Source organism: Ornithodoros turicata, chromosome 7 (genome assembly GCF_037126465.1).
Source record: "Ornithodoros turicata isolate Travis chromosome 7, ASM3712646v1, whole genome shotgun sequence".
NCBI classification, from domain to species: Eukaryota; Metazoa; Arthropoda; class Arachnida; order Ixodida; family Argasidae; genus Ornithodoros; species Ornithodoros turicata.
The window spans coordinates 38,250,676-38,277,040 of record NC_088207.1 but is presented as its reverse complement, the minus strand read 5'-3'; the positions used below and the strand labels follow the sequence as shown (position 1 = coordinate 38,277,040).

Genomic DNA, 26,365 nt, shown 5'->3' with positions numbered 1-26,365 from the left:
TGCTAATGACGTCATTCTACTGTGTTTACCACGTTGGCTGTTCCTCTTCTTATTTTACATTTTTCTTTTTATCTCTTTCTATTTTTGTAATTTTTTCGGGTCATAACAACAAAGCACCAATGTTCGGCACACCCTGTCAGGGCATTCTGCTGAATACGGCGGCACAGTTCCTGAAATCCTAATGATCCATGGACGTATGAATGTACAGCCTTATCTCCCTTACGACTGTTACGTTATCGCCTTGCGACATCAAACTAAAGAAGATACTATACTGAGTGAAACCCTGGAGACACGGAGAAAACAAAAAGGGACCGCACAACACAAAGAAGATAAGTTTAGCAGACACTCCCTTGATCAGTGTTGAAACAACGTTACTGCTGCTCAATTTAGCCGCTGCATGGTTGCACTGCCAACTTGTTAATTCCAGCTCATTACGCGCCAAGTGACACAAAGCGTTAACGTTCAAGGTCACGAACACCGTCTGCCAGCATGGACTTCCCCTTACTTACTTCCTCCTTTCCCGCAATCATCGCACTCGTTTACTGCTTCGCGACTTTACCCGAAGGCATGCAAGCATGTGCATCGCAGGAAACACACACAGCTCCCCCACGTAGGCTTTCCAGCAACCTGTTGGGAATGGCAACAAGGTGGCTACTTCTAACGTGTTGCAGTGTAGTGCTTGCCGGTGACTTTACGTTGACAGTGCTCCACACGAACGATGTGCATTCGCATTTTCTGGAAACTAGCCCATCTGGGGGACGATGCAAGCAAGAAAAGAAGGAAACCTGCGTCGGAGGCGTCGCACGACACTTGGCTCTGGTGAGCGTGCGACGTGTGAATCGGACGACGAAGTTAACCTGTGCTAGCGTAGTGATGGTGCACTAATGTGGTATCGTGTCAACCTAGAGCTTGAGCAGGGGCGTAGCGAGAACGTTTCATCGGAGGGGGCTAGGATATACCGGATACAGTGTGACTGGCGTTTCTTTTCTTCTCTTTTCGTTTCTTTTAGTGTTGTTTTTGTTTTTCTGTTGTTGTTTTTTTAGTAACAAAGCGTAAGGTCAGAAATTGGCACTTGTACGAATGTCTTTTGCATTATATTTTTCGCGAATCAACCGAAATGAGCAATATTTAGAATATTTAACAAATAAATACGAAAATAGTATACCCAGGAAGCTGTGCGAACGTCTGCTGAAAACACAGCTTGGTGCCGGCAAGGCAGCACACTCTAATGCCGGCACCGCTTAGACTGTACAAGAAATAACCCGCACTAGCCTAACCTAATCTAAACCGCCGCCGCAGTACGCCGCGATGACGTAAAAAAAAAAAGCTGGCTGTACAATGTTAACGATCACAACGCGGGTTGATTGAATGATGGCTAGGCTTTTAGATATGCAAAATAATTGTAAAATTTGGTGCAGAGGGTCTCCTCCTATTGAGACGGCGACAGTTTATGTCCGTCATACGATCAGTCATGCAATCTCTAATGGGACGGGTAACGTACAAAAGGATCTATTGATGACAAGCTAAGCTTTCGGATCGCGTAAGAGAGATTTAGAGCAGTATTTTCGGCATTCTCATACAACTCCTCCCCAGTGTTGTAAAAGATAAGAAAAAAAAACATGCGCCAGGTAAAGAAGAAAAGGCTTAAACATAAAATACTTTTAAGGCTTCTTATTTCAGCTACACTGCTTCTTCTTTCTTTTTTTTTCTTCTTTTTTTGTAACATCACTTTGCTGCATAGCTTTCCTAAGATGGGTATAGACACAAATTCGGGGTCCATTTAATTCATTATAACGTAGAAATAATTCACAAGAATGGATGACCACCTTGCAATGAGAGGGTTGATGTCATTCCGTTATACTCCAAAACTTCGCCAATGCACAATCGCGTCGTCAAAAACAGGAACTTTCAGCCAGTTTCTGAAATCTCTCGATCCTTCACCTGGTATATTACACGCACCTATAGCCCAGCTCATACTGACGTCACCGATGCATTTCGTACATACATGTCAGAAGAGTCGTATCCATGCATGGGTTCAACGTACTGAACAATACCTGACAACTTGAGTAAGGAGACCTACGGATAGCACAAAATGAACACGAGAACAACACATGTGCTCAGTGAAATGCGTTGCCACACCTCACACATATACCTTGGGCTCTTTTCCAACGAATGGCTAGGCTCACGTATATGCAGCAATGAGACGATGAGGAATGAGGCGATAACGAATGATACTGCGGAAGTAAACGGGAGATTTATTTCACTGCAAAAATCATCTGGCGTCATTTTCTTGAACATGGCCTGTAACGAAACGGCATCGATATAAGTGGGTTTTAGAATGCCGTAAATACGGGGGGGGGGGGGGGTGAACGAAAAATTCGTGCTCGGAAGACATGTAAGAGTTCGCACAGCCGCATCCTCTGCGTATCGTGGTATATCGTATCGCCCAGCGTAATGACCAAAAGTAATGCCCAAAAGCACGGCAATTTTGTTTTTCGTGCTTCATCACAACAGAACTGGCTCGTCCACGAGTCGTCCATTTTTAGAATGCATTTTGTGATCTTCTCCTCTCTCATGACATTCTCCCCTCGCGCCGTCTGTTCCTTCCTCACCTGCTTGTTCCGTTGTTGCGTTCTAACCACCTGTTTTCAAATCGCTGTCGCATGACCACTTTTTCTTTCTTTCTTTTTTTTACGTTTGCTACTACGATCTAGAAAAAAACAATTACAGTGCAGGTTGAATACGACCTGGGAGAGCGGTACTGCTCCCTGTGGGAATACGCTCTCTAGCTATATAGAAGGACGACAGGGACGGTGATGTGTAATTGCTATGAAACACGCATGATTATTACTAACTGCTAGCCTAATTCAGTAATCCAGGCTCCAGCATTGCTGTTAAAGATGTCTCTAGGAGAGAACCCGTATTGACAGTTAACATACAGTCCATAACATGCTGTTCCGTCGTCCTGGCTTGTAGTCTTCAGGACACTACGCGTTCGACTGTCGTCGCGGAAGCAGACACAAAGCAATGAGCCGAGTATTATTATTATTCACTCGAAGGCCTTCATTTTCCTCGTCCTCAGAATCACGGCTGTCTTTCGCTAGGTTGTGCAAGAATAGAACAGGATACACATCCTTGGAGTGATATCTAAGAGCCGGTGGCCATGAAAACAAAGAGTTCAAGGAGGGTAGTTCATCCGCGCAGACTCCGTACCGGAGCATGTGAGGAAGCCCACGGAAGCGTTACATGCCGTATATAGAGCTGTCCTGCGACGGAACCCGGAATAATTATTCATCCCTCATGGTCCAGCAACAGTTACACGATGACGTCCAACACAAAAAGAATGACGTAAATATTGTACCTTAGCTTAGTCTTGCGATGCCAGTAACCAGCAAGGTAACTATGGAGCTTTTGTCATGGCATAGACTTGCATGACCTTTGATTGAAAAACCTTGAGGGCATTTCGGATAATTTGCAGTGGAACATTTTCAAGTTGGCATGACTTGGTTGATCTGTACGTCTGAGGTATTTTGTGACACTACAAGGAAATTTTCTCAACACGTCAACCTTTTGCAGGTTCTGTTGTGCCACAACGGAAAAGAAAAGCTCTAATCATCGTCAACGTTTTGTGTTATCCAGGTGCGAAAGATGAAGGCTTCTAATCCTAACACACTTTTCTTGAATGCCGGAGACTACTTCCAAGGAACAGCCTGGTACACGCTGCTCAAGTACAGACCCGTTGCCGATGTAGTGCAACTCCTTGCTCACGACGCTATGGTATACTTGAGTTCCCGCTTCTGTGTATGGTTCTTCTTAGCGTGACTTCGCTTAGAATGCCCTGTTTCTTATATTTAATAACGCATGGCGCGTATAGATGCATGCACGATTTCTCTGTGAACCTCTATAGACGTGTTCCTTTGTCCGGAAATGCTTTATAAACTGCTGTATGGGTTGTGCCTATCCTGGCAGGAGTCATTTTGCATAAGGTTGCTAGCAGAAAATATTAGAAAGATCAACTCTATTTCGCTATGGGGGTGGTAGCGTTTAGATTATGCCAAGCATTTGCGCTCGAACGTTTGTTCGAAACTTTCCCCACTTCTTCAGTTGACAACGTCTCATGGAGGGACGGCAACATGGGCTTTCACAGGCCGTTACAGGCTACTAGTGGACCTTCTATTGACAGTCAGCCTACAAGGCACCTAGTCAGCCTCTGGGGCTCTAGTAGACCCTTGTACTCGGTATCTGAACAGGTTATCTGCCCGTTTCTGGCCCTCTTGTAATAATATCAGGTGACATAGTGCTTTCCTGTCCCGACTCCTCGTACTTGAAGGCAGACCGAACACCTATTATTTAATCTTTGATGCCTTGAAGAATTTAGTTCGTGAATTTGCAGTGCTTAGGAAATCACGAATTCGACGACGGTCCAGGAGGTCTGGAACCTTTCCTCAAAGCTCTTAAAGACAAGGTCCCAGTTCTGGCGGCTAACGCAGACTTTTCCGCCGACGAAATACTTAAAGATCGACAGGTGAACAGATCAGTTACACTTGTGGTTGGCAGTCATCATGTAGGCATCGTCGGAGCGGTTACGAAAAATACAGAGCACGTTTCTAATGTGGGTAAGTTATCTGCCTTTCTCTGTATCTACAAAAGCCTCTCATCAGACCCATGTTTTCGTTATCTTGCGGTGTACTGACAGAACCCACATAGCACAACAGCCTTGTCCAATATATTGGCTGGGTCTCGGCAATACTAGACCAATATCGTACCAGTATTGCCAATGTCCAACCAATATTGGTCCAATATATTGTGCTGCTTGGGAAATATGACTACGACGCAGTGTATCTTTTTTGTGCGTGACACTCACTTATGATATTTTTTTCATTAATTTTTGTTAGGTGGTGTGACATTCACCGACGAATTGGAAGCTATCAGAAAGGAAGCGCAAAGGCTGAAGAAGAGCGGTGTCAACATCGTGATTGCTGTGACGCATTGCGGCTACGCAAAGGAACAGCAGATCGCGAAAGAAGTTCCAGAAGTCAGTCTCATAGTCGGAGGGCATTCGCACACGTTCCTCTTTTCTGGTAAGCGCTCCAACCTTTTGTTGTGTTCATTAAAACAAAGGCCAATTCTCAGGACTCTGCGACTGTGTGCCGTAGTCTATATATGTCTTGACTTGAACCATGATTGTGCATATGAGCGCGGTACACGTGAACTCATGTTTCAGATTAGATCAGCACAATAACAAGAAAGTGCAGCAACGTGTAGCGACACACACTGCAAGCGATATTGAAAGGTGTAGCAAACTGGCCGATGTGTTAGTACGAATAACAGTACGAGCACACATCACGCGCCAGTCATCGTTGTCGTTCCCACACGTCACAATATTTCACCTAGTACTTGCTTCTAGCTATATAGTACTTAGTTATTGTCTGGTACTAAGTGCTAACAAGTACCTCTCTCTCTCCGTTTTCTTCTTCTTCTTCTTCTTCTTCTTCTTCTTCTTACACAGGAAGCGATTATCCTGCGGAGGACACTCCTCAGGGTCCCTACCCTACTGTGGTGAATCGCGTGGATGGAACGAAGGGCCTAGTAGTGCAAGCATACTGGTTCGGAAAATACATGGGCCTCCTCAACGTCACCTATGACGAGAATGGAAATATCCTGAAGTGGTCCGGTCGCCCGCTTCTCTTGGATCATACTTATCCCAAAGGTGATTGTGACGGCCTTGTATGTTTTACGTCCCTGATGTGCAAAGCTCTGGAAACGCGTGCGAATGTTTCTCATTCCTAGGGTCGGTACATGATTTCGTAGGGTACAGTCCTGGATAAAAATTTACGGAACACCGAGGCGACGTCAGTTCTTCCCTCGGCGACATCCTGGGGGCGGGCGCATGCGGGCACGCGCGCCCGTTATGCGTTAAGTGTTACCTTAATAGGATTATCTTACTCCAGGGACTTGAAATGACCTCCCTCCGAGTTTCGTAAGCTCTTTTTCTACACTGTATAAGGATAGCATGAGGTGAAGTCGTTCCCGTTGCAACTTTCCTTTCTCAAGCTAATGGACCAGTTGCAGAAGCCACACAGTGCCAGCGCATGACACATGATCCTGTTAAGCTTGTAAGAGGTGAAAAGAGAACCATTGTGGTACTCATAATTGCCGTCTGCAGGATGTCCTAGGGACCTTAGCATTCCACCCGTACACCCCTACCCTCATTTCGGAAACTTCCTGATACAACTTCTGCCCCCATTTTGGTTTCAACTGGATTCCAGTCACGCATTGCGTAATGGATTACATGTTCTTAGATCCCGAAATGGAGAGACTGCTGGACAAATACGAAACACGCGTGACGGAAGAAGGGAGCAAGGATGTTGGAAGCTCGAGGGTACTTTTGGATGGTCGCGCCTGTCGGGACGGTGAATGCAACATGGGTAACCTCATCACTGATGCTCTTTTCGACTACTACTCCAACAGAAAGACTCGGTCAAACTCGACATGGTCGGACGTCAACGGTGCTATGATCGTTGGAGGCACTATTCGAGGCTCCATCTCACAAACAGGTATGGTGTTCATTGCAGTGTACAGCCGAACAGCTACGGCGACTTTATTGGCTATACAGAATATTTCACGTGCTAATGGATGAAGTCAAGTTGTCAAAAACACATATCCAGCACCCACAATTACAAAGTTAGCTAAATTCAAAAACACCGTCATCGTTTCTGACGCAAACCACGCAGAGGAATCACTGTTCAAGACCACAACCTACTAGCTAGATCATAGCGACCATGTCGTTTGCACCCATGCCCAGCACCGCAATTTCGAGTGTTAGGACTCTCGCACATGAGACATTGGTTCTCTCAAAAGACTGAGTGATTGCCATCATCATTCCATGCGTCTTAATGGGTTTCGAATTACGCGTACCGTTGCTGCTACTGTGTGTAAAAAGCTAATTGGTAATTGGAGTAGATTGACACGTAAGGGCGTGTCAGCCTATTTGTGTGGCGACATGCTGCAAGTGCCGCGGGATAGGACTGGGGATAATTTTGGCCACCTGGGGTTCTTTTCACGTGCGCCGGAAATCTCCGACACGCTGGAAGCAATGTTTACCTCCCCCAGAGTACGGCATAGATGCAGGCCAGCTGGCCGACAAACTCCATGACGTGAAAAGCTTGAGTGTGGGCAACAACTATAGAGGGACAGGATAAGCACACGACTCAAAAATTGAGTGATGTGTCATTGAGTCGCGTGTTTGTGCTGTCCCTCTTGTTGTTGCCCAGTCTCAGGCTCTTTACCGACATTGTCAACGTCCCATCGGTCGGGATCAGAGGACGGTGGCGATGTGGAGGAGGTAAGCATTGCTTCCGGCACCGTATGTCGGAGATATTCGGCGCGTATCCACTTCTGTACGTTCAAAATTCAGATTCACACATAAGCAACCACGATGAAGATCCCGCGGACCAGCGTATAGCGCCCCTAGCAGATCGTGCAGACGGGGTTCCGTATAGGCGTCGCTGATTAAGACATGATCGTAGGTCGGGCTCAACACACATAGATGCATCGGATATGTCAAAACGAGCGCAGACAGCATGCGCGTGCGTGTACATTTCGGCGCAATATTTTCTTGCAGATCACGTTATCATGGAGGACCTTCTGACTGTGATGCCTTACGGGAATACGATTTCCATAATCACCCTAGATGGCGACCTCCTCAAACGTGTCTTCGAGCATTCCATTCGAAGATTCAACTTCAAGAACCATCCCGGAGAGTTCCTGCAAGTGTCAGGTTGGACCATGTTCGCGCGTACATGCTGGCCCATTCATTGCGAACGTCTTGGTATTTCAGGGCTTCACGTAAAGTACGACATGTCCAAACCCCCCCTGGAACGTGTTAGCTCACTGGAAGCTATTTGCACGAACTGCACTGTTCCACGTTACGAAGCTGTCGTGCCTGACAAATGGTACAGGGTTGTGACGTACCTCTTCACTGCTCGAGGTGGAGATGGGTTCAATTTCAGCAAAGCTGTGGCTATCGAGAATCTTGGTAAGTTTTAAGTAACCTAGTAGTATTATTTGGAAGCGGTAAAATACTGTTGTAAGGGGCATGAAGAGGAAGGAGATGAAGAAGACGAGAAAGGGACAGTTTGGAATGGAGACTGGAATGATAAACCCCTTCAGTCTTTAAACCCTTCTAAGTTTTGCAGCTGTAAATCCCTTCAATTTCGCGAGTCGAGGCACAGGAAACCAGAGCATCAAACCGAATTTTTTTTCGGTTCGGTTCGGGTCCATGCATAATGGTTCGGCTCCGGTTCAGCTCCAGGAGGACACACATATCGGTTCCGAACCGGTTCATTGCACACGTATATGCCCTAAAATAAACTGTAGGAACGTTCCGAAAGCTTTGTTTCGCTTCGCATGTCCTAGCTGGCCGCAGGCTGGCAGCAAAGCTGTGACAAGAACGCTTGTCCACTGGAAAACAGAACTATAGAGCACGGTTGTCCGACGTTGTCTCGATCGATGCGGGCGTCCAGCTATGCATTTCCGCTTGTATTGGAGACTCGGGTTGCTAAAAAATGTCGCATGAACCGGTCACTTTCGGAACAGGTTGAGGCACAAGGTAGGTAACATGAAAATTGGTCAGTCTCGAACTCTCGATGCTTTGAAACCGGTTTTGAAACGGTAACCGAAATTTTCTAAATCGGTTCGGTTTCGGTTCAGCTCCAAGATGGCGGAGGCCATTTCGGTTCGGTTATGGTTCGTTCCGGGCAAAAAATAACGGTTCTTTCCAGTTTTCAGTTTGATGCTTTGCAGGAAACGTATTCGCGTTCACTAAATTTCATCCAATTAAATTCTTCATGCTAAAATCTGTGGACTATCTTTCTTGCTTCGTGATCAGCACGAGACTGCACGTACTGCATTCGATAAGTGCCGCATTTCAAATGCTTATCTTTCTAAGTACCACATGATTTATGGTTGATGAAAGGAAAAAAAAATAAAATGGAGAGTCTGCACCAACAAAGTACTACAAGCCTGTGGTGACCTGTACAGCCAAATCTCAAAGCAAACTTTGCGATTTCGCCACAGTTTTTCCAAGTGTCACTTCTTGTTCCAAATTTTCACGTGCGCTCAGAGTTCGTGTATTATTTTTCAATCCGCGAAAATTGGGGGCTCGCGGACATAAAACATTTTACAGTATCCGGATTTTAAAAGAGATAAAAGTTAGCTGTCTTCGAGATACACATGTTCCCTTTTTGATTACCCACAGTGCGATAGACACAGCCCATGAGCTACGAATGAGCTTGGAAACAGTATGCATAGTCTCAGAACCTCCTATTGCCTTTCGAAAGATCTGTCCACGTTTGCCAGCACTATGTTCAAAATTAACATGTTATATCTCGAAGGGTCTGCTCCTGGACCAGACTCAAAGAAGGAATATCTGTATTTTCCCTCCCCCTCCAGTACGGTCTCCGCCGACACCGTTGCACAATGTCCGTTCCTATCAAGTGATATGATAAGAGACAACAGCTAGCGTTATCGCCCTTCTGCTTTCGCATCTTGTGTCTGTTCTGCAGCGTTATTGTAAATAAATACAAAACGGGGTAGTTGACAAAAAAAGGTTTAGAACTATTGCTGATACACTATACGTTGACTAAAACCAGCACTCATAGCGCATCTTGCGAAACAACCCCTTTGACATTCTGGGTGCGTGCGAAAAAGTGTTATTTGTTATTAGTACGATATCCTGGGCATGCTACAAGAATTGTTGCACGGTTACTTAGGGCTTCTTCCGTATGTCCTTCGACGCAATATTTCAAAAATAGGTTGCCACGCGCATTACGGCAAATCGACGAGAAAACATTTTACAAGTTTTTTTTTTCTTTTTTTTTTTTCTTCAGGTGACCTAGACTTGGATGTATTCCGGAAATACCTGACGAAGATATCTCCAATCAAGGCAAAGGTGGAAGGGCGCATTATTATTAGTGAAGGGACGGTGCTTCCTGGTAGATCGTCATCGGCGTGCCCACATGGACTATCATCGTATGCGTTGGCTATCGCAGCCGTCTGGTCGCTTCGGCGGTGACCAGGTGACCAGCCGAACGCTGTCCAGACGACAGACATGGGCTGTGTTTCAAGTCAGCAGCTCACAAGTCAGATCATCAATAGGTCATCGTCACGGACAATGTTTCTCAATGAATAACGAACTGATCACGTGCATTCTTCTAGGCCTACAGTTGCTTATGGCTTGGAAGGTTGTTACACAGTCGCAGAACTTCACCGCATAAGGCGCTCATACACTCTTAGATCTTCACCGCATACCAGGCTCCTAGCCAACCGTCATTACGGATGTCATCTTTCTCTCCCCTGATTTGTTGAAAACGAGAGGCCTACGCCTTTTTGTGGTACTTGTGTAGTTATGATAATTGTTACGAAAAGGCGTACGCCACGTGCTCCCCACGAATCAGGAGTAATAAGGGTATCATTCCGTGCATTGGTTGGCCTTCAGCGTGCTATATTGTAAAGTACCCATACACTCTAAAAACAGAGCTTCACCGCATAGCACGCTGTGCGCCATTGCCACGAGTGATAGGGTTATCGCTTCTGATTCGAGGCGAGAGAGGGGCGTACACCTTTTTGTGGCAATTACCATATACCTAAATTGCCACAAAAAGGCGTGCGCCTCTCTCTCTCCTCGAATCAAAAGCGATAACCCTATCATCCTCGGCAATGGTTGGCGCAGAGCGTGCTATCTGCGGTGAAGTTCTGTTTTTAGCCCGAACGACATCTACTTCTGGAGAACGGGAAACGTACCGTCTCTTTTGTGACGCTTATGCGGTTGTAGTAGTTGTCACAAAAAAAGTGTGCCTCCGTGCTTTCCACAAATCAAGAGTGATAACAATTCTCTGCAATGGTTGGCGTTCAACGAGTGACAACAACTCCCTGCACATGGTTGGCGTTCAACGAGTTTATGTGGTGAAGTTCTGCTTTTAGAGTGCATGCTGGAAGGATGAAAACCAGAAATGCCCTGGTCAACGTTATGACGTCATCGCTAGTTTTCTGGTATTGATTTTATTACTATCTTTCAAGGTTTCATTTGAAGCTTAGTTTCGGAACTTGTCGATAGATATATTACATGTGCTCTATGGCCCGAAGGATGCCACGTGCGAAGCGTTGGCCGGGTTCTGCTTTTTCTTTTTATTCCCTCTCTCTTTTTTTTTTTTTTTTTCAGGAAGCGTGGCACCTACTATGGCCCTGCAAACCGATATTTTATCTCTCGTTCATACGTCATTACTCAGGCTTTTCTCGAATACTTTTTAGGGTGCTTGCGCGTTCCTTTCCTACGTGTGTACATTTACGTGTCAGTGCGTTTACGATTCCCATTCTTTCCATATGGTGATGTTTTATTTCGAGTATCCAGGAACGGGTTCATTCAGTTTGTTTTGTAGCCACGTTGACTCATTATATTCTGCTATAGGGCAAGAAAACAAGAACAAGTAAGATACCAAAAAGTCACTACAAAACAGTTGATATAACAAGTCGTGCTCAATTCGTAACCTCGTAGTTTTTGCTCAATTTTAGCTGCACCTAGAGAATTCTTACGAAATTGGTCTTCTCCAGGCGCTTGCATCACTTATTTACATAGGGTACCCAAATTAGATGCCTCATTATCTTTTTTTAAGTGCCTATAGCTCGGTCATTGGTGCCGGTAGATTCTCGGCCTGACACAGAAGAAGTGCGCGGGCGGACTTTATCCTGGGACCTTTATCCTGGGACAGTCTTCAAGACTGATGCCACCAGCGATGGCGCATGCGAGCTACATGGTTCTTCTGTGGCGGACGACGGCGGGTAGCGCTCCACGCATTTGAGCTACTGAAAAAAAGTGAAGGCGCGTGCATTTATCTCACAATACGGAAACGTCCACTAGGACATGGTGACGACGTTGGAGGAGGATGCACCATTCTGCGGCACAGTGAGGAACTGTGCTGCGGAATTCAAACGAGGACGGGACAGCCTCGAGGATGACCGCTGACCTTGAGACCTACGCATGTGACTGCACGAGAAAACATCCACCGTGTTCGCCTTGCCGCGCATATCCAAAAGCACAGTTCAGCGCATCTTGACGAAAACAATGCATGCCAGATGGGCCCCAAGATTGCTCACGCCTGACCAAAACTCACGCGCTACACTACACCTAGGAACCATCTCCAGCTGTTCGGGCCAGATCCCGTGGACTTCTCTCGAGGGCTTGTTGATAGACGAAGCCTGGGTCCACCACTTCCAAACCTAGAGCAAAGCCCATTCCAACCAGCGGAAACACCCCTCCTACGCACCGCCGAAAAAGGCTGTCTGTTTCATCAGCAGGCAAGGTGATGGTCACATTTTTCCGAGATTTTTGAAGTCGTGCTGCTCATCGATTACCAGACCATCACCGAGGACTGCTATCTGCAGGACGCTATCGAAACCAAACGACGCGGTAAGCTCCAGAAGGTGGTCCTGTCCCATGATGACAGTGTGCCCCACACCGCGTTGCCATGGCGATAGATGCCGTTGACATCCACGGCTTTTCTGTGGTAAACATCGACCATACTAAGGAAATCTCGCCCCATCGGGCTTCCCCACGATGAAAAGGGAACTTTCTGGTCTCCACTTTCCCGGTGATGCCGTCACCCGTTTTTTTTTTTTTTTTTCTCTTTTCCTTTTTGTAACAAATTACTGATTTTCCCCCCGTCGGGGTGCAAGCACTGGAGCATATTTAGCCAAAGCGCGTGGACTACGTCAAAAAGTATCGTTAGTTCATTTATCTAGACCTCCCCCTTCTGGTTCAGGCCAAGAACCTACGGGACGCCCCCTCTTAGATCTCCATCAATGCAGTTATCAATATGGCATAAGTGGAAACGTTAGTAGTATACAGGAGGGAAGCCACAGCGCTTCCGAATCGGTAAGGTGTTCCGTGCATTCGGGATAGAAAAAGCATGCCTCTAGTTGGGAAAGGAAGAAGATATGCATCTCCGCGGAAGGGCGTTGTACCAAGGCCACCCACCGGTGGTGGTAATGGTGGAGGTGCTTGCCGTAGTCGGCCTCGCTAAGAACTTCGCTGCACAGCATGCTGTAGGCCAACCATTGCACAGAATGATAACGTTATCACTCTTGATTTGTGGAAAGCGGGGGCGTCCGCCTTTTTGTGACAATTAACATAACCGCACACATTGTCACCAAAAGGTGTACGCCTCCCGTTTTCAACAAATCAAACGAGAGAACCATATCACTTGGGATGATTGTTGGCCAGGATCGTGCTATGTGGTGAAGTTCTGTTTTAAGACGTCGAGACTGGGTGGTGCCCGGGATCGAATCCCGGTGCTTGTTGGGCTGTCTGGGGTTTTTCCTGGGTTTTCCTCAGACGCTGTCAGGCATATGTTGGCACAGTTCCCTTAGAAATCGGTCCAGGGTGCACATTCCCCCCAGAGCGTTAGTCGTGACGTTGCCCGCCTGTGTGAGGCCGAAAACTGCGAGCTCTTTCACTCGATACGTGGACATGTGGTGGTGGTGGAGGTGATGGCGGTGGTGATGCTTATGAAATTGCTTACCGCAGTCGGCCACGCTTAGGCTAGTAACGTCACGACTGTTGCAGGGGTAAGGTGCGTCCTGGGCCGACTTCACATGGAACTCTACGAATACATGTCTGAGAGCCCCCCACCCTCCGTCTGGGGAAAACCCAGGAAAAGCACTCAGACAGCACAGGTGGCACACGGATTCGAACCCGGGTCACCTGACATATCACACATCAAATGCATCACATGTGCACCCTAAAAGCAGAACTTCACCGCATAGCACGCTGTGCTCCAACCATTGCCACGAATAATAGTGTTATCGCTTCTGATTCGAGGAGAGAGGAGGGCGTACGCCTTTTTGTGGCGATTATCATATATCCAAATTGTCACAAAAAGGCGTACGCCCACCCCTTTCCTCGAATCAGAAGCGACAACCCTATCATCCGTGACAATGGTTGGCGCACAGCGTGCTTTGTGGTGAAGTTCTGTGTTTAGAGTGTGGTGGTGGTGACGGACATGCAGGAATGCCGTCTGCATTAGACAATTACCGCATACGATTTTAAATACAGGCTTTCTATGGCTAGGAGTGGCTGCCCATGCGGCTAGTGTAGGCTCGTCTCTATAGCTGCAGCCGGCGAACGCACGGTCGTAATTCGCGGGCCATTCATGACTACGCCACACCGTTTAAGCGATTCGGCTTTCTTTATCTGGGTGGCGTTTGTTGCACATAGGCACTTTTTTTCTCCGCTGCATTAAAATTTCTTTCCTGATAGATTGTCCGCTGTGAGAAGAGGAATTCACGAATGCCAGTGCGCCATAATTACTTTTGAATGCCTCAAGGACTGCAGCGTCTAGTAATAAAAGATTATGCTTTCTCACGTAGCAGGTTGGTGTTATTATCTTCAAACACACCTTCTCTGTATATTTTGTTTCCTCTCAAATTGTAACTCGGGGCGTGTTGCTAAGTTGAATACGGGGCAACTGTTGCACATATCTCTAGATGTCGCATTTTCTTTGTTAGATGGCTCCTGCTATGAAGCAGTTAGAACACGCTTAGTGTATGGAAACGGGTGGTTGCTGTTCGGCATTGGGTAAAGTTCTGCCTTATTTATGTTACAGGACCCCCTGAAATGAAGAGCAGAACGTAGGGGCTGTTAAAAATAAAACGCAGAAAGGAACAAGCAGTGTACGATTTCCTCTATTTATGTTTCATTACCTTCCAACAACAACAACATTCCACTTATCCTGGGCACAGGCCGCCCGGGTGTCGTGCTTTGCATATCGCGTTGCTATGCGCCGATGTTTCAGTGAGTCTGATACACTCCATGACTTTCACTGGACAAGGGATGTAATGAGTAATGTAGTGCCATTACATTTTTGGCATTACTGGGCCCCGGAATTCTAGGCATTTGCCTATAAATGCCTATAAACGCCTAAATGCCCTTTTTTGGGGGATGCCTGTGATTGATTGATTGATTTTAAAAGAAAAAAATGGAGATGGTAGTCTCGGGGATGCCTGTCTTTTTACCGACTCTATTGCATTGTAGCCTTTTTTAGAATTTTTAGAGATGAAAGTGTGAGTTCGCCTTGCAGGATCATGCTAAATCCTGCATTTTACTTTTCGTGTTTGCGTCTTTCGTCCTTTTTTTTTTCGTGTATTTTTTATAAAAAGATTTGCCCTTTCTTGTCCTTTGAACAACATCTGGGGGGAGAACTAAAAGTATTATTCAATATAGCTTGGTTCTATAGGCTGCCTCACCATTCATACTGTACGGTAGCGTTTCAACGAGCACTTTTCCCTCCATCGAGTATTCTGAAACGCTAACAAGGCCAAAGAGGGTGCCAGACTAACTTGCGTATTATTTGCATTTGCGTGTATTTTGCATTTTAGTGCCTGTGTTTGGTGTTTTTGAGGCCTGAGTGCCTGCCTGTTTCCATTGGTTTTATTGCCTAAATTCCCGGGCCCTATACTCATTGCTTAAGTTGAACGTTAACACATGTCTAAAGCCCGGAGTTAAGAATGGTGAATGGGTTTTCCTGGTCACCTTTGTCACTGACCAATCTACGCTGCAATTAACATTGTCCATAATTGGTCATTTAGATTATCCGTACTGCTCTCATCCTTCGACGAAATCATTCATACGAAGCCATTTTGCTGAAACTCTAATTACTATCACCGATAATAAAAGTAAGCAATGCTAGCACCGCAGAGGACTTCTGAGAAAACGTAATGCGACAGTAATGTCATTACTTGATGAAAGTAATGGCATTAGTAATGCATTACGAGGCGTATAAAAATAATGAGTAATGTAACGCGTTAATTGTCAAAACTGTAATCAGTAATGATAACGCATAAAGAACTATGTAATCACGAAAGCTAGCACCTTCGATTATAGCATGATTATGACCCGGTTTCACCAACGCTTGTTAACTTTGAAGGTCTTGTGAACTTGACAAGATCAAGGGTTGCTGAAACTCGAAGTTAACACTCAATTATTTTTTACAAACGTAAGTTGGTGACGTGATCAACATTTCAGTGAAAATAACTCCCTTTAGTGAAGCAGAGTTAAGGACACCGAGAGCTAAAGGGACCGTTGATCTCGGTTCAAATGTTAATCGGCGTTGGTGAAACTGGGCCGTATGGCTTTCTTCTACATACTTCTCAGTGCAACTTATAAAGCGGATATGCGCAGGTCGGGCATTCCTAGAGCGAAACTGGTCTAGTGCTTTGAAATCACGTTGAAAATGACTTCCCCACAGTTCATTTTCAGTCGTAATGAGGGAAAGAAAAAAGAAAAAAAAGTCGTAGGACGCGAGATCTGTGCTAAAATCTACAGAACTCACCAGCAGAGTGAGGTTCCGCTGCCACCATCAAAGCCCATAGTTTTCTCCGCCCTCTCCGCCTTGTCGTGATGCAGCAGGATTTCTCGCAATTCACCGTCATTTGACCGCCGCTCAATCTTCCTTCGAGCACTTCTCCGGACTTTATTTATTTTTTATTGCGTGTTAGCGCCGCGAAGCAACTGTGGCTACGAGCGGCGTACAGATGCGGACAGATGGAGAGAGGACAGCAGGAAGGAGTGGGGGACAGGGGGGGGGGGGTAGCGTCCTGGGCCGACTTCAGGGGGAAACTGTGCCAACATTCGTCCGGAAGGTCTTCGGAACACGCAGGGAAAACCTCACAAAGCACAGCCGTCTTCAGCCCAGTCTTCAGCACGACCTATACCGCAGTACAACAACAGCAACTTTATGATGAGCTCAAGAGGGGATGTAAGACGACCATAGAAGTGCGTGTAGATGGGTAGAAATCCAGCGAACCGGTAGAGATGTAGGAAGGGAGTTGCCTCAGGACAGAAGCCGCCGATATTTCGAACAGAGACTGTTCTTCTTCTGGGCGCCCAGAAGAAGAACAGTCTCTGTTCGAAATATCGGCGGCTTCTGTCCTGAGGCAACTCCCTTCCTATAGAAGTGCGTGGTCCTCATTGCTGTCACGAAAGAAATCACCGGTACATAATACGAGAAAGCCTAAGTCTTCATGTCTCCTTCCCTTTTTTTCTTTCTTTCTTTTTTTCTTTTTTTTTTCATTGAGGCATTTGAAGACACTGATGCAGTCCTACAGATGAGACAGCAAAGTATTTCCTTTAGTTGACGTGATCACCTTTGTGGTAAGAAGCTTTCGCCGAGATAGCCGCCCCAGTTCTCTCCCACGACTACACTCTTAGAAATGATGGTGGTGGTGGTGATGGTGAAACTGCTCGCCGTTGTCGGCGAACTTCACCACATAGCACGCTCGTAGCCAACCATCGTCCCGGATGACAACGTTATCGCCTACCTGATTTGTTGAAAACGGGAGGCGGAGCCTATTCTCTGCCGTGCATAATAGCACAAAATAGGCTCCGCCTCCCGTTTTCAACAAATCTATGGCGAGAACGTTGTCATTCGGGATGATGGTTGGCTACACTCTTAGAAATGAGCTTCACCGCATAGCACGCTCGTAGCCAACCATCATCTCGAATGATATCGTTATCTTCCCTGATTTGTTGAAAACGGAAGGCGTACGCCTTTTTTGTGACAATTATCAACAGCATAAGTGTCACAAAAATTGCGTACGCCTCCCGTTTTCAACAAATCGGGGCAGATAACGATATCATTCGAGATGAGCGCACAGTGTGCTATATGCGGTGCACCTGATCAGGAAATGGAGTCCCCAAAATGCCAAAATAAAATGGAAAGTCACTCATGTCGTGGCACGACAGGAATAGCCATTACCCGAATCCAATACCGAACGATCATTATCGTTTCCGTTTCTATTTCTGGCAATGGAAGACCGTGGTATGCGTTTCCATTTCCGTTACAACACTCTTAAAAAATGGGGTGGTGGTGATGGTGAAAAGGCTCGCCGTGCTAAGGGTGCTCTTAAAAATGAACTTCACTGCACACAGCACACTCTTAGCCCACCATCACCTCGAATGATATCGTTATCTGCACTGATTTGTTGGAAACGGGAGGCGTACGCCTTTTTTTTTTTTTTTACACTGTTGATAATTGTCACGGAAAGGTGTACGCCTCCAGTTTTCAACAAAATCAGGGCAGACAACGATATCATTCTAGATTATGGTTGGCTAGGAGCGTGCTACGCGGTGCAGTTCATTTCTAAGAGTGCAGGTAATACACCGTTTCTGTTTCCGTTACCATTACCGTTAACGTTCCCTGCTCTGGAGAACTATGCATGTCATATCACAGAACGGAACGACGCCAAACTTCTGTTTTAAAGTTCCAGTCAACCAAAAGCTGCGGCGAACTGCGTCACGCAAGGCTTCATTTTTCCGGTGTCTGTTACGGTGACTTCACTTCTTTTCACAGTGACGTAGCTTTTTTTGTCACGTAACACAAATACCTGTCAAGTAAGCTAGTGTTACGAAACGCGCCTGAAGAATGCTCACACACAAAACGGAAACTTCCTCGAGAATCACGCGCACGCACACGCATAAAAGAGGGAAGACCTTACAGGTGACACGCAAATTTTTCCGCGTGAGCAGAACAGCCATGCCTTACGCCTCTCCATTTGAAATACATACCAAAGTTGCCTAATTTGGGTTGACACGACACACTTCCAGCGTGTTTCTGGCGCGGATGACAAGCAGACGACGGGAGCGGGAGCATAGCACGCGAGCTGCTTCTGCGACTAAAGGCAGTAACTTTCGCCCGACTGTTGTTTCCTGGATGGCCCGCATTCCGCCCCGCAGCAACCCAGTAGCTGCGTTTCACCGCCATTTTTTTCACACGACCTACTTTGAGGTCGCCCACTGTTGGTTCACCTTCGTCGGACGCAGACGGAGACAGTCGTTAATGTGAATGCTACGACGGAGCTTTTGCGTCCAGACAACAGATTTTTAATATCTGTCGGATAGCGCTATGCTGATGTGGTTGGTCTGGGTTTCTTAGTTCACGAGTTCACATACTAATATTCTTGACTAATGAATAAAGAGAAACAAGCAGACACCAAACATTAACCCTAAAAACAGTACTTGGCAGAGAGTTGAGTTGAACGCAGTCTGAATGGCAGTCCAGTCGGTTCGGAGGCACGTTCTGCCATGAAGCTCCATTTTTATTTGTTTTGTTTTTTAGTGTTAGCGAAGTACAGCCGTGGACAGATGGAGAGGGGACAGGGGAGAGAGGAGTGGGAGAAAAGGGGGATCAGAATGCGTCTTGGGGACGGCGAGCCGTTCCTGCACTGTTAAAACAGAACTTCACCACATAGCACGCTCCTAGCCAACCATCATTCCGAAACATATCATTCTGTGCATTGATTTGTTGAAAATGGGAGGAGGCGCCTATCTGAGACAGATTATCTTGTCCCAGATAGGCGCCTCCCCCCTGTTTTGAACAAATCATGAAATCACAGAATGATATCATTCGGTACGATGGTTGGCTAGTATCGTGCTATGTGAAGTTCTGTTTTAACAGTGTGCCATTACCCCCCCCCCCCCCCCCCCATCATTTCTAAGAGTGTAGGAGTGAAGTTCTGCATTTACAGTGCACAGAGGCCGGAGGGAAAGCACATAGTGGTTTCAAAAGGACCCATCACATATTGTCAGCTCCCTCGTCACACATTGGATCAGAACAGCGTTGGACCTTGCGTCAGGATATTTTTGTTGCCATCAATGCAGAGGCCTGGCAACACGTAAGGAGCCATCAATTTCTGCATTGCTTTTCTGGTAAGAATGGCGGCCTTCGTGCTGCCTTATAGGAACGTCAGTGCATAATGGCAGACGGCCTATGTACGAGCCCGTAGCCTTGTACATTCTCATTACGGCCAAACGAAAGCTCTGCCCCTAAGAAAACGTTCAATGTGCGCGGACAATGGCTAACGAAGAGAAATAACGCGGGCTACAAAAAGGAAGGCCATGCGGCGATAGCATTGTCTATGCAGAACCTTATATGTATTCTGCAATGCACTTCCCATAACCCTGTGAAAAAATGTTTTCACTTCCACACACGTAAAGAAAGTCATTGACACGAGAGAGGCTCTACACTTTTTGCATTGTCAGACTTTCGATTCCTCTTTCATTTTTTTTCTTCCTTTCGTGACATTGGTAATATGCAGACTATAAAGTTGTTGCCCTGTGGTAAAGTACACAACGTGGTTGAGCTCGATTAAAACCTTTTCAACGGGTAATCTCGTGTTACGGAAGAGCTTTTATGTCTAACAACGGTATAGTACTGCGTTTTCTGTCGTGTCATGTTGCACAGGGGCTTTCCCTAACCAAAACAAGTGAGATACATTGGCAATTTCGTGTGACGCACGCCTGCAGCGGGTCGTTCTGTTTGTTTGCTACTTCTATTTTTCTTTTGTTTGTCGAGCTTCCTTTCAGATAACTGGCACTGCACAGTTAGTTAGCAGTAAAACATATATATATATATATATATATGGATGTAAGATAAGTATACATATACGAGATCAAGGGCGTAGAAAATCCAGCGAGCCACTGATATTTCGAAAATAAACTGTTCTTCTCCGATCGGAATATCGGCGGAAAAAACATGTTATTTGCAGCCGACAGAACAAACTAATGGACTAATACATAAAAGAACACGAATGGTACTAAACTATTGGCGACTATTCGTGTTCTTTTGTGTAAGTCCGTTAGTTAGTTAGTTAGTTCAGTCGCCTGCAAATGATGTGTACCAACCGGCTCAGTTTTTTCTGGTGAACGAGTACATGTTCGTCGCGGTGTCAACCAATAATACGTACTTTAAGACAGGAACAAAGCGGAAACTAAAAGAAAGTGAAGTGGAGAAGTGAAAAGTGACGTCACAGCATGTAAGTCTGTAAGGACAAAACATTCCGCGAACAGATGAGCCTATGCGCCTTACGTAATTGAGTTATTTTTGAAACGGCGTCAACCGCGAGGGCATGACTGTTTAACGGAGTGACTCTCCCAGCGCTTCCGCAATGAAAACGTTGTTTCCTCTGCATAACGGTTTATATAGCAATGTCTGTATACCTATACTCTGGCTGGAGACCAAATTAATCAAGCATCAACGGACGGCAGAAAGTACAGCGCTTCTGCCGTGAACGATTTCAGTTGAGTTGGGATTAGCGGTATATTTTCTTGGCAAAATTGAGGCGTTGGGACTGTAACATTACGTGGGCTCTATGTAACTTTGTGAATCTCTGTCCACCTTATCATCATCCAGTGCATATGTGTGTGCCGGTCCCGGTGGCTCACCTGGTAGTGTGTGCGCCTGCTGATCCCAAGATCGCGGGTTCGAACCCCGCCGAGGACGCGCCGTCTTCCGTTAGATGGACGTTTGGCGTGACGTGTGTCGAGATTTCGGTGCACGTTATACAGAACCCTCAGGTGGACAAAATTAATCCACAGACCCCACCACTGTGACGTCGTTCATGATCGCCGTTGTCTAGCGACGTAGAGCCCCAAATCATTAATTATATGACATTGCGACCTTTCAACCTCTTCCTGCCTCACGAAGGTCCCCCTCAGCACCACTCTCTGGTGACAACACCAAGAACTGAGCGCTCAGCGTACCGGCCACGGTACACCTACTGTCTCTTTAATTCGTCCTTGAGCCTGTACTACGAATACTTGAGCAGCACGGTCAGGAAACACGTGGCCCGCGAGGCCAATGCAGTGGCTGCAGTGGTTGTGTGTACAGCAGCATCCATATGGTGTGCGCGAGGACGGCTTGGCTGGTTCCAGGGAAGCCGTCCTCGCACACACCATATGGATGCTGCTGTACACACAACCTGACAACCACTGCATGCCTCGCAAGTCACGGGTTGTCCTGGCCGCGCTGGTACCGATGCGTGAATCACTGTGTCTGAGTGCGGGACAGATGCAACAGCTCCCGGATGACGATGAAGACGTAGAGACAAAGCCTGACCGAGAGGACTCGCTGTTGGGCACGTTGGTGACTATACATGAAGATCCAAAACACAGCGCGAGAAGACACGACGGAAGACCGCTTGCGGACGACATGACGTAGAAATCCTCAAGTAGAGTCCCCCAGTCCCAACCCTTCTTTACCGGCCGTAGCTATGACAGGAGTCATCACATGCCGTATATGAGCAGCCACTGGTAGCCAGGCAGACTTGTGCGTAACGCGTTACTAGTAATTGCGTTACTTGTAATCAATTACTTTTTTGAGTAATTTTTCGAGTAATCAGTTACTTTAAAGTCAAAGTAATTTTTCGAGTAATCAATTACTTTTCTGAGTAATCGATTACTCAGTAATTGATTACTTTCCCGGCAGAGACTAACTCATCTTTTAGATGTTCTGCCCCAAGTCAAGACCTTCGTGCCGTCACCTTTGTTCTGGAATTTCAGGGTCTCTCCCCCTAATCTGTTCCTACACCAGTGTGGTGGTACATTTGTGGTAGCTTTGGAGGTTTAGTGAGTCATGGGGAAGTTCCACGCATGATCTTCCACAATCGGGTCAACGTCTTCCCGGGCGATAACTACAGTAGACGTACATATTTTTGGGTTATTTCAGCTGTTCCACTGTTGAACTTTCCTTTTTTCTTCTTTTTTTTTTTTTTTTGCTGAGGCACACAAAGACGGGTATAATTTGCGTGAATGCAGAATAACGACCGGAGTAACGCGTTACTTTTCTACCCGTTACTCAATTACATTTGAAGTCCTGTAATTGGTAACGGTAATCAATTACTTTTTCCGTACAAGTAACGGTAACGGTAATCAATTACTTTTTTCGAGTAACGGGCACAAGTCTGTAGCCAGGGAATGCGTGTGTTTAAAACAGTCTGCGTCGACATGCGGAATCCCGACCCTATATATGTCAACGTAACGACGGAGGTATACCCAAGCCCTTTCACCGCTGCCACTACCGGACTCGGGTACGGGCAAGACACCTAATGAAACCGTCCAACGTGTACTACTCGAATGTCCTGCTTATGCCAGCCATCGTCGTAAACTCTTGTCACGTTTGAACAATAGTAACTCTCCGCTGTTCAACGTCATCTTCGGATGCACTATATACGCCGGCTGAGAGGCGCAAACGGACTGCTGCTCTAATCTGCTTATTAAAAGACACGAGTCTCACCCTACACCTTTCACAGGCTAGCTCCCTGACATCTAATCAGCTTCTACTAGGCTGGCCCTGAACAACCCTGAACCGAGCGCCTTCTTGTTCTGGACGGCCGCCTGAAGATCTTCACCGCGGAGTGATGTTCTGCCTATAGCACCCGATCTACCTAACCTCATCGAAACTCCGTGTGTTGTGTTGTGCTCTGCGTCCTCCTTGGCCGCCTCAAGATCATCACAGCGGAATTAACTATTGCCTGGAACCTCATCTAACCTAGCCCATCTCAAGCCGGCGTGTTGCAAGGCTGACCTTTCCCCTTTTTCTTTCCTTATTCTTCTGTCTTTCAGCCAGTTAATCCCCCTCATCTGCTATGTGGAAATAATCTGGAAATATCTGCATGCCCTCATGCTATGTGGAAATAAATAAATTATTATTATTATTATTATTATTATTATTATCTCATCTCATCTCATCTAACCTCATCCTCATCTAGTCATCTACCTCATCCTCCTGCGTTAATCGTGACGTTGCCCGCTACAAGTGTGGCCTTGGCCACGGCTAGCACTTTCGCCACTACCACCACCACCAGGCCCGGGTCTGAATCCGGGTGCCGGCTGTGCTCTCTGGGTGTTTTCCCTGTGTTTTCCTCAGACGCTTTAAGTGTCGGCACAGTTCCCTGTGAAGTCGGTCCAGGACGCACTATCCCCCCCCCCCCGAGGTAGTCGTGACGTTGCCCCCCTAAGCGTAGCCGACTACGACAAGCACTTCCATCGCCACCACCACCACCACTGAAGGCTTTCTTTATCTAGGTGGAGTTGGCTGGGCACACCGACTCTTTAGCTGTATCGGGGAAGCCCCAGACTGGGGTCACTGACTGAAAAGTCGTCTAGCACGTCTAGTCGCTGGGCGCAATCTCCTCCAAAGACAATCACGCGCTGTAGAACAGAAGTGTTCACAACTTTGTGAACACTGTGAAACTAAGTACGTCGTGTTGTTACTCAGTGTGTCGGTACGTACTCCGTGACGGGTCTAAACTGCCAGTGGACGGCATTCCGTGGTACGTTGAACGTATATGCATGAATGGGCTATTTAAGCAGTACTAAATCAAACGTATTATCCAGATTTCCAGAGCACCACGTCTCGAACATGAATGCCATTATTTTCCTCTCTTGAGCGGGAAAACCGAATGAGGACATAAATCGTGATTTGTATCGATTAAATCAATTACTTCCGCTAGGGTCGATTAAACGTGGACATTTGCGGTTGCGCGGATGCACGGAAGTTTGTCCCATCGGAACAAGGAAGAAATAATTTGCCTTGTCACGCCGTCCTGCTGTATCGCCTCCACTGAGAAGTGAAGGAAGGTATCCGGAACGCCCGTTGCAGCTACATCAACATGCATCCAAAAGTTACAATGACATGTTGAAGAAGGGGCTAATCAGATCACACACGGAGAAGTAATGTTTCTCCTTGAACACCAGTCTCGGTTACAAGTACAACAGTTACAGGTAACTTCTAACTCTATCTATATAGTTACTTTTCTGCGAAAGTATCTTGTAACAGTAACTAATTACCGTTCTTGTTTAAAGCATGCAGGCATCCCAAACACGCGGTCCGCATGCGGCCCGCGATGATCTATCTTGTGGCACTTGGTCCTTGACCATAAGCTACTCTCTAAAGTAGCCAAAATCCCCCTCTCAAAATAATTAATGAAGAATTAGGAATAAAACCAGATTTTCAGGTGTTGTTTTTTACCCTTACCCGGTGTAGTGCTGTGCTGCCCCTGTCCATGTTAGGCAGAACATACGCATGTGAGCATCTAGGGGCTCATGAACCTCGACAAATTACGGGCACAACAACAACAACATATGATGATGATGAGATGGGGTGTTCCACCGCGGTGGTGCACAGCAACCTGGTCTTCGCGCGCATACTTTGGTAAACATCCACCGTAACAATTGTGAGAATTTAGATCCATCTTAATTCGCACACCAACGTAAATAGTTACGCACTAAAAATGTTGAGATGGGACTATTATGTACAACCACTGTATTTTAATTTTTAGGGGTCAAAATCAATAAAAAGTAGTCAAAAGTGGCAAACCTGTTGTCAGCGACTGTCCATATGTCAGCTAGCTGTTTCTATGTTTGTTTTTGCGTCTTTTTCCATTGAGACTGCAAGCAACGGCAGCAATTCAGTATGTAAGTAGGAGATAATGTGAGTGCTCCTGAACATTGTGATAATCGTTTGTGAAGAAGTACTCCTTTTGCTCGCTTTTTTTTTCTAATTTGCAGTACCAGGTTCGGAAAGGCAGCTTATTTATTTATCTTGGTGTGTCCAAATGAAGTTTTTCACTACTGAATTCTATACACACCGTCCGGCTCCACATAACTAGATCGCTCCTGTTTTTTGTTTTGTTTTGTTTTTTTTCTATCATGATATATTAGGTGTATTTAGGTAGGTATATACCATACCATGTATTTATGGTATATTAGGGTATTTTATGGTAATGACAGTCATTTCCTTTCTGTGTGACCTTCCATGATATGGTCTATATACGTGGAGTGCGGCCGGCGAGTCGATTTGAGATTGAGGCCCCTGGTTTAAAGCAAGGATGTAGAATGTAACTCTACTAAGTTACTTCATTATATTGTAGTTATATTTCAGTTCTCAGTACAGTTCTCTATAGCATGGGCTTCAAATGCCCTGCCGTGTTTCCCCAACTATAATACGAGGGGTGTTCAAGTTAAACCGGGACTTTCTATCTCCTGAGTGTACAAATGGCTCGCGCTACTTCTTTTTCGTCATTTTCACACGCGACAGGCCTCCGCGTTCACCACGTAGTGGTCCAAAGTTTGTGCAAAACAGAAGACACGTGCTGGACAAGATGGCCGACAACGAGGTGAGCGCGCACATCGAACAGCGAATTGTCATGAAGTTTCTCGTGAATGAAGGCGTAAAGTCATCTGAAATTCACAGACGACTTCAGGCTCAGTATGGCCATGATACATTTAGCAAAGCGTTTGAGCGGTGCAAACGGTTCCGAGACGGCCGTACATCAGTGCACTACGATCCCGGCCGGGGCGGCTCAGAGCCCAGTGTCGGAGTTCCTGAGAACATCCAACATGTGGAGCGCCTGATCCTCAAGGACCGACGGATAACATGTCTCGAACTGGCTCGAAAGACGGACCTTTCTGTGGGAACGTTGAACACTATCATTCATGAACACCTCCAGTTTCGGAAAGTTAGTGCCCGTTGGG

At 46.3% G+C, this 26,365-nt stretch overlaps 1 protein-coding gene across 1 annotated transcript; it reads left to right on the top strand.

The window, feature by feature from the left end:
* Positions 1-207: 207 nt before the first annotated feature.
* On the top strand, positions 208-11,085 carry LOC135401035 (protein 5NUC-like). Its single transcript, XM_064633155.1, has 9 exons — positions 208-819; positions 3,640-3,777; positions 4,394-4,616; positions 4,896-5,081; positions 5,510-5,710; positions 6,303-6,557; positions 7,625-7,780; positions 7,841-8,038; positions 9,891-11,085. The coding sequence occupies exons 1-9, from the start codon at positions 490-492 to the stop codon at positions 10,073-10,075; spliced, it is 1,872 nt and encodes a 623-aa protein (XP_064489225.1). The 5' UTR covers positions 208-489; the 3' UTR covers positions 10,076-11,085.
* The last annotated feature ends 15,280 nt before the right edge of the window (positions 11,086-26,365 follow it).

Excerpts from the sequence above, each read along its gene's own strand:
- LOC135401035 (XM_064633155.1), top strand. The coding sequence starts at position 490 with ATGGACTTCCCCTTACTTACTTCCTCCTTTCCCGCAATCATCGCACTC. Across the intron at positions 3,778-4,393 it reads TCCTTGCTCACGACGCTATG|TGCTTAGGAAATCACGAATT; the intron begins GTATACTTGAGT and ends GTGAATTTGCAG. Across the intron at positions 6,558-7,624 it reads AGGCTCCATCTCACAAACAG|ATCACGTTATCATGGAGGAC; the intron begins GTATGGTGTTCA and ends ATTTTCTTGCAG.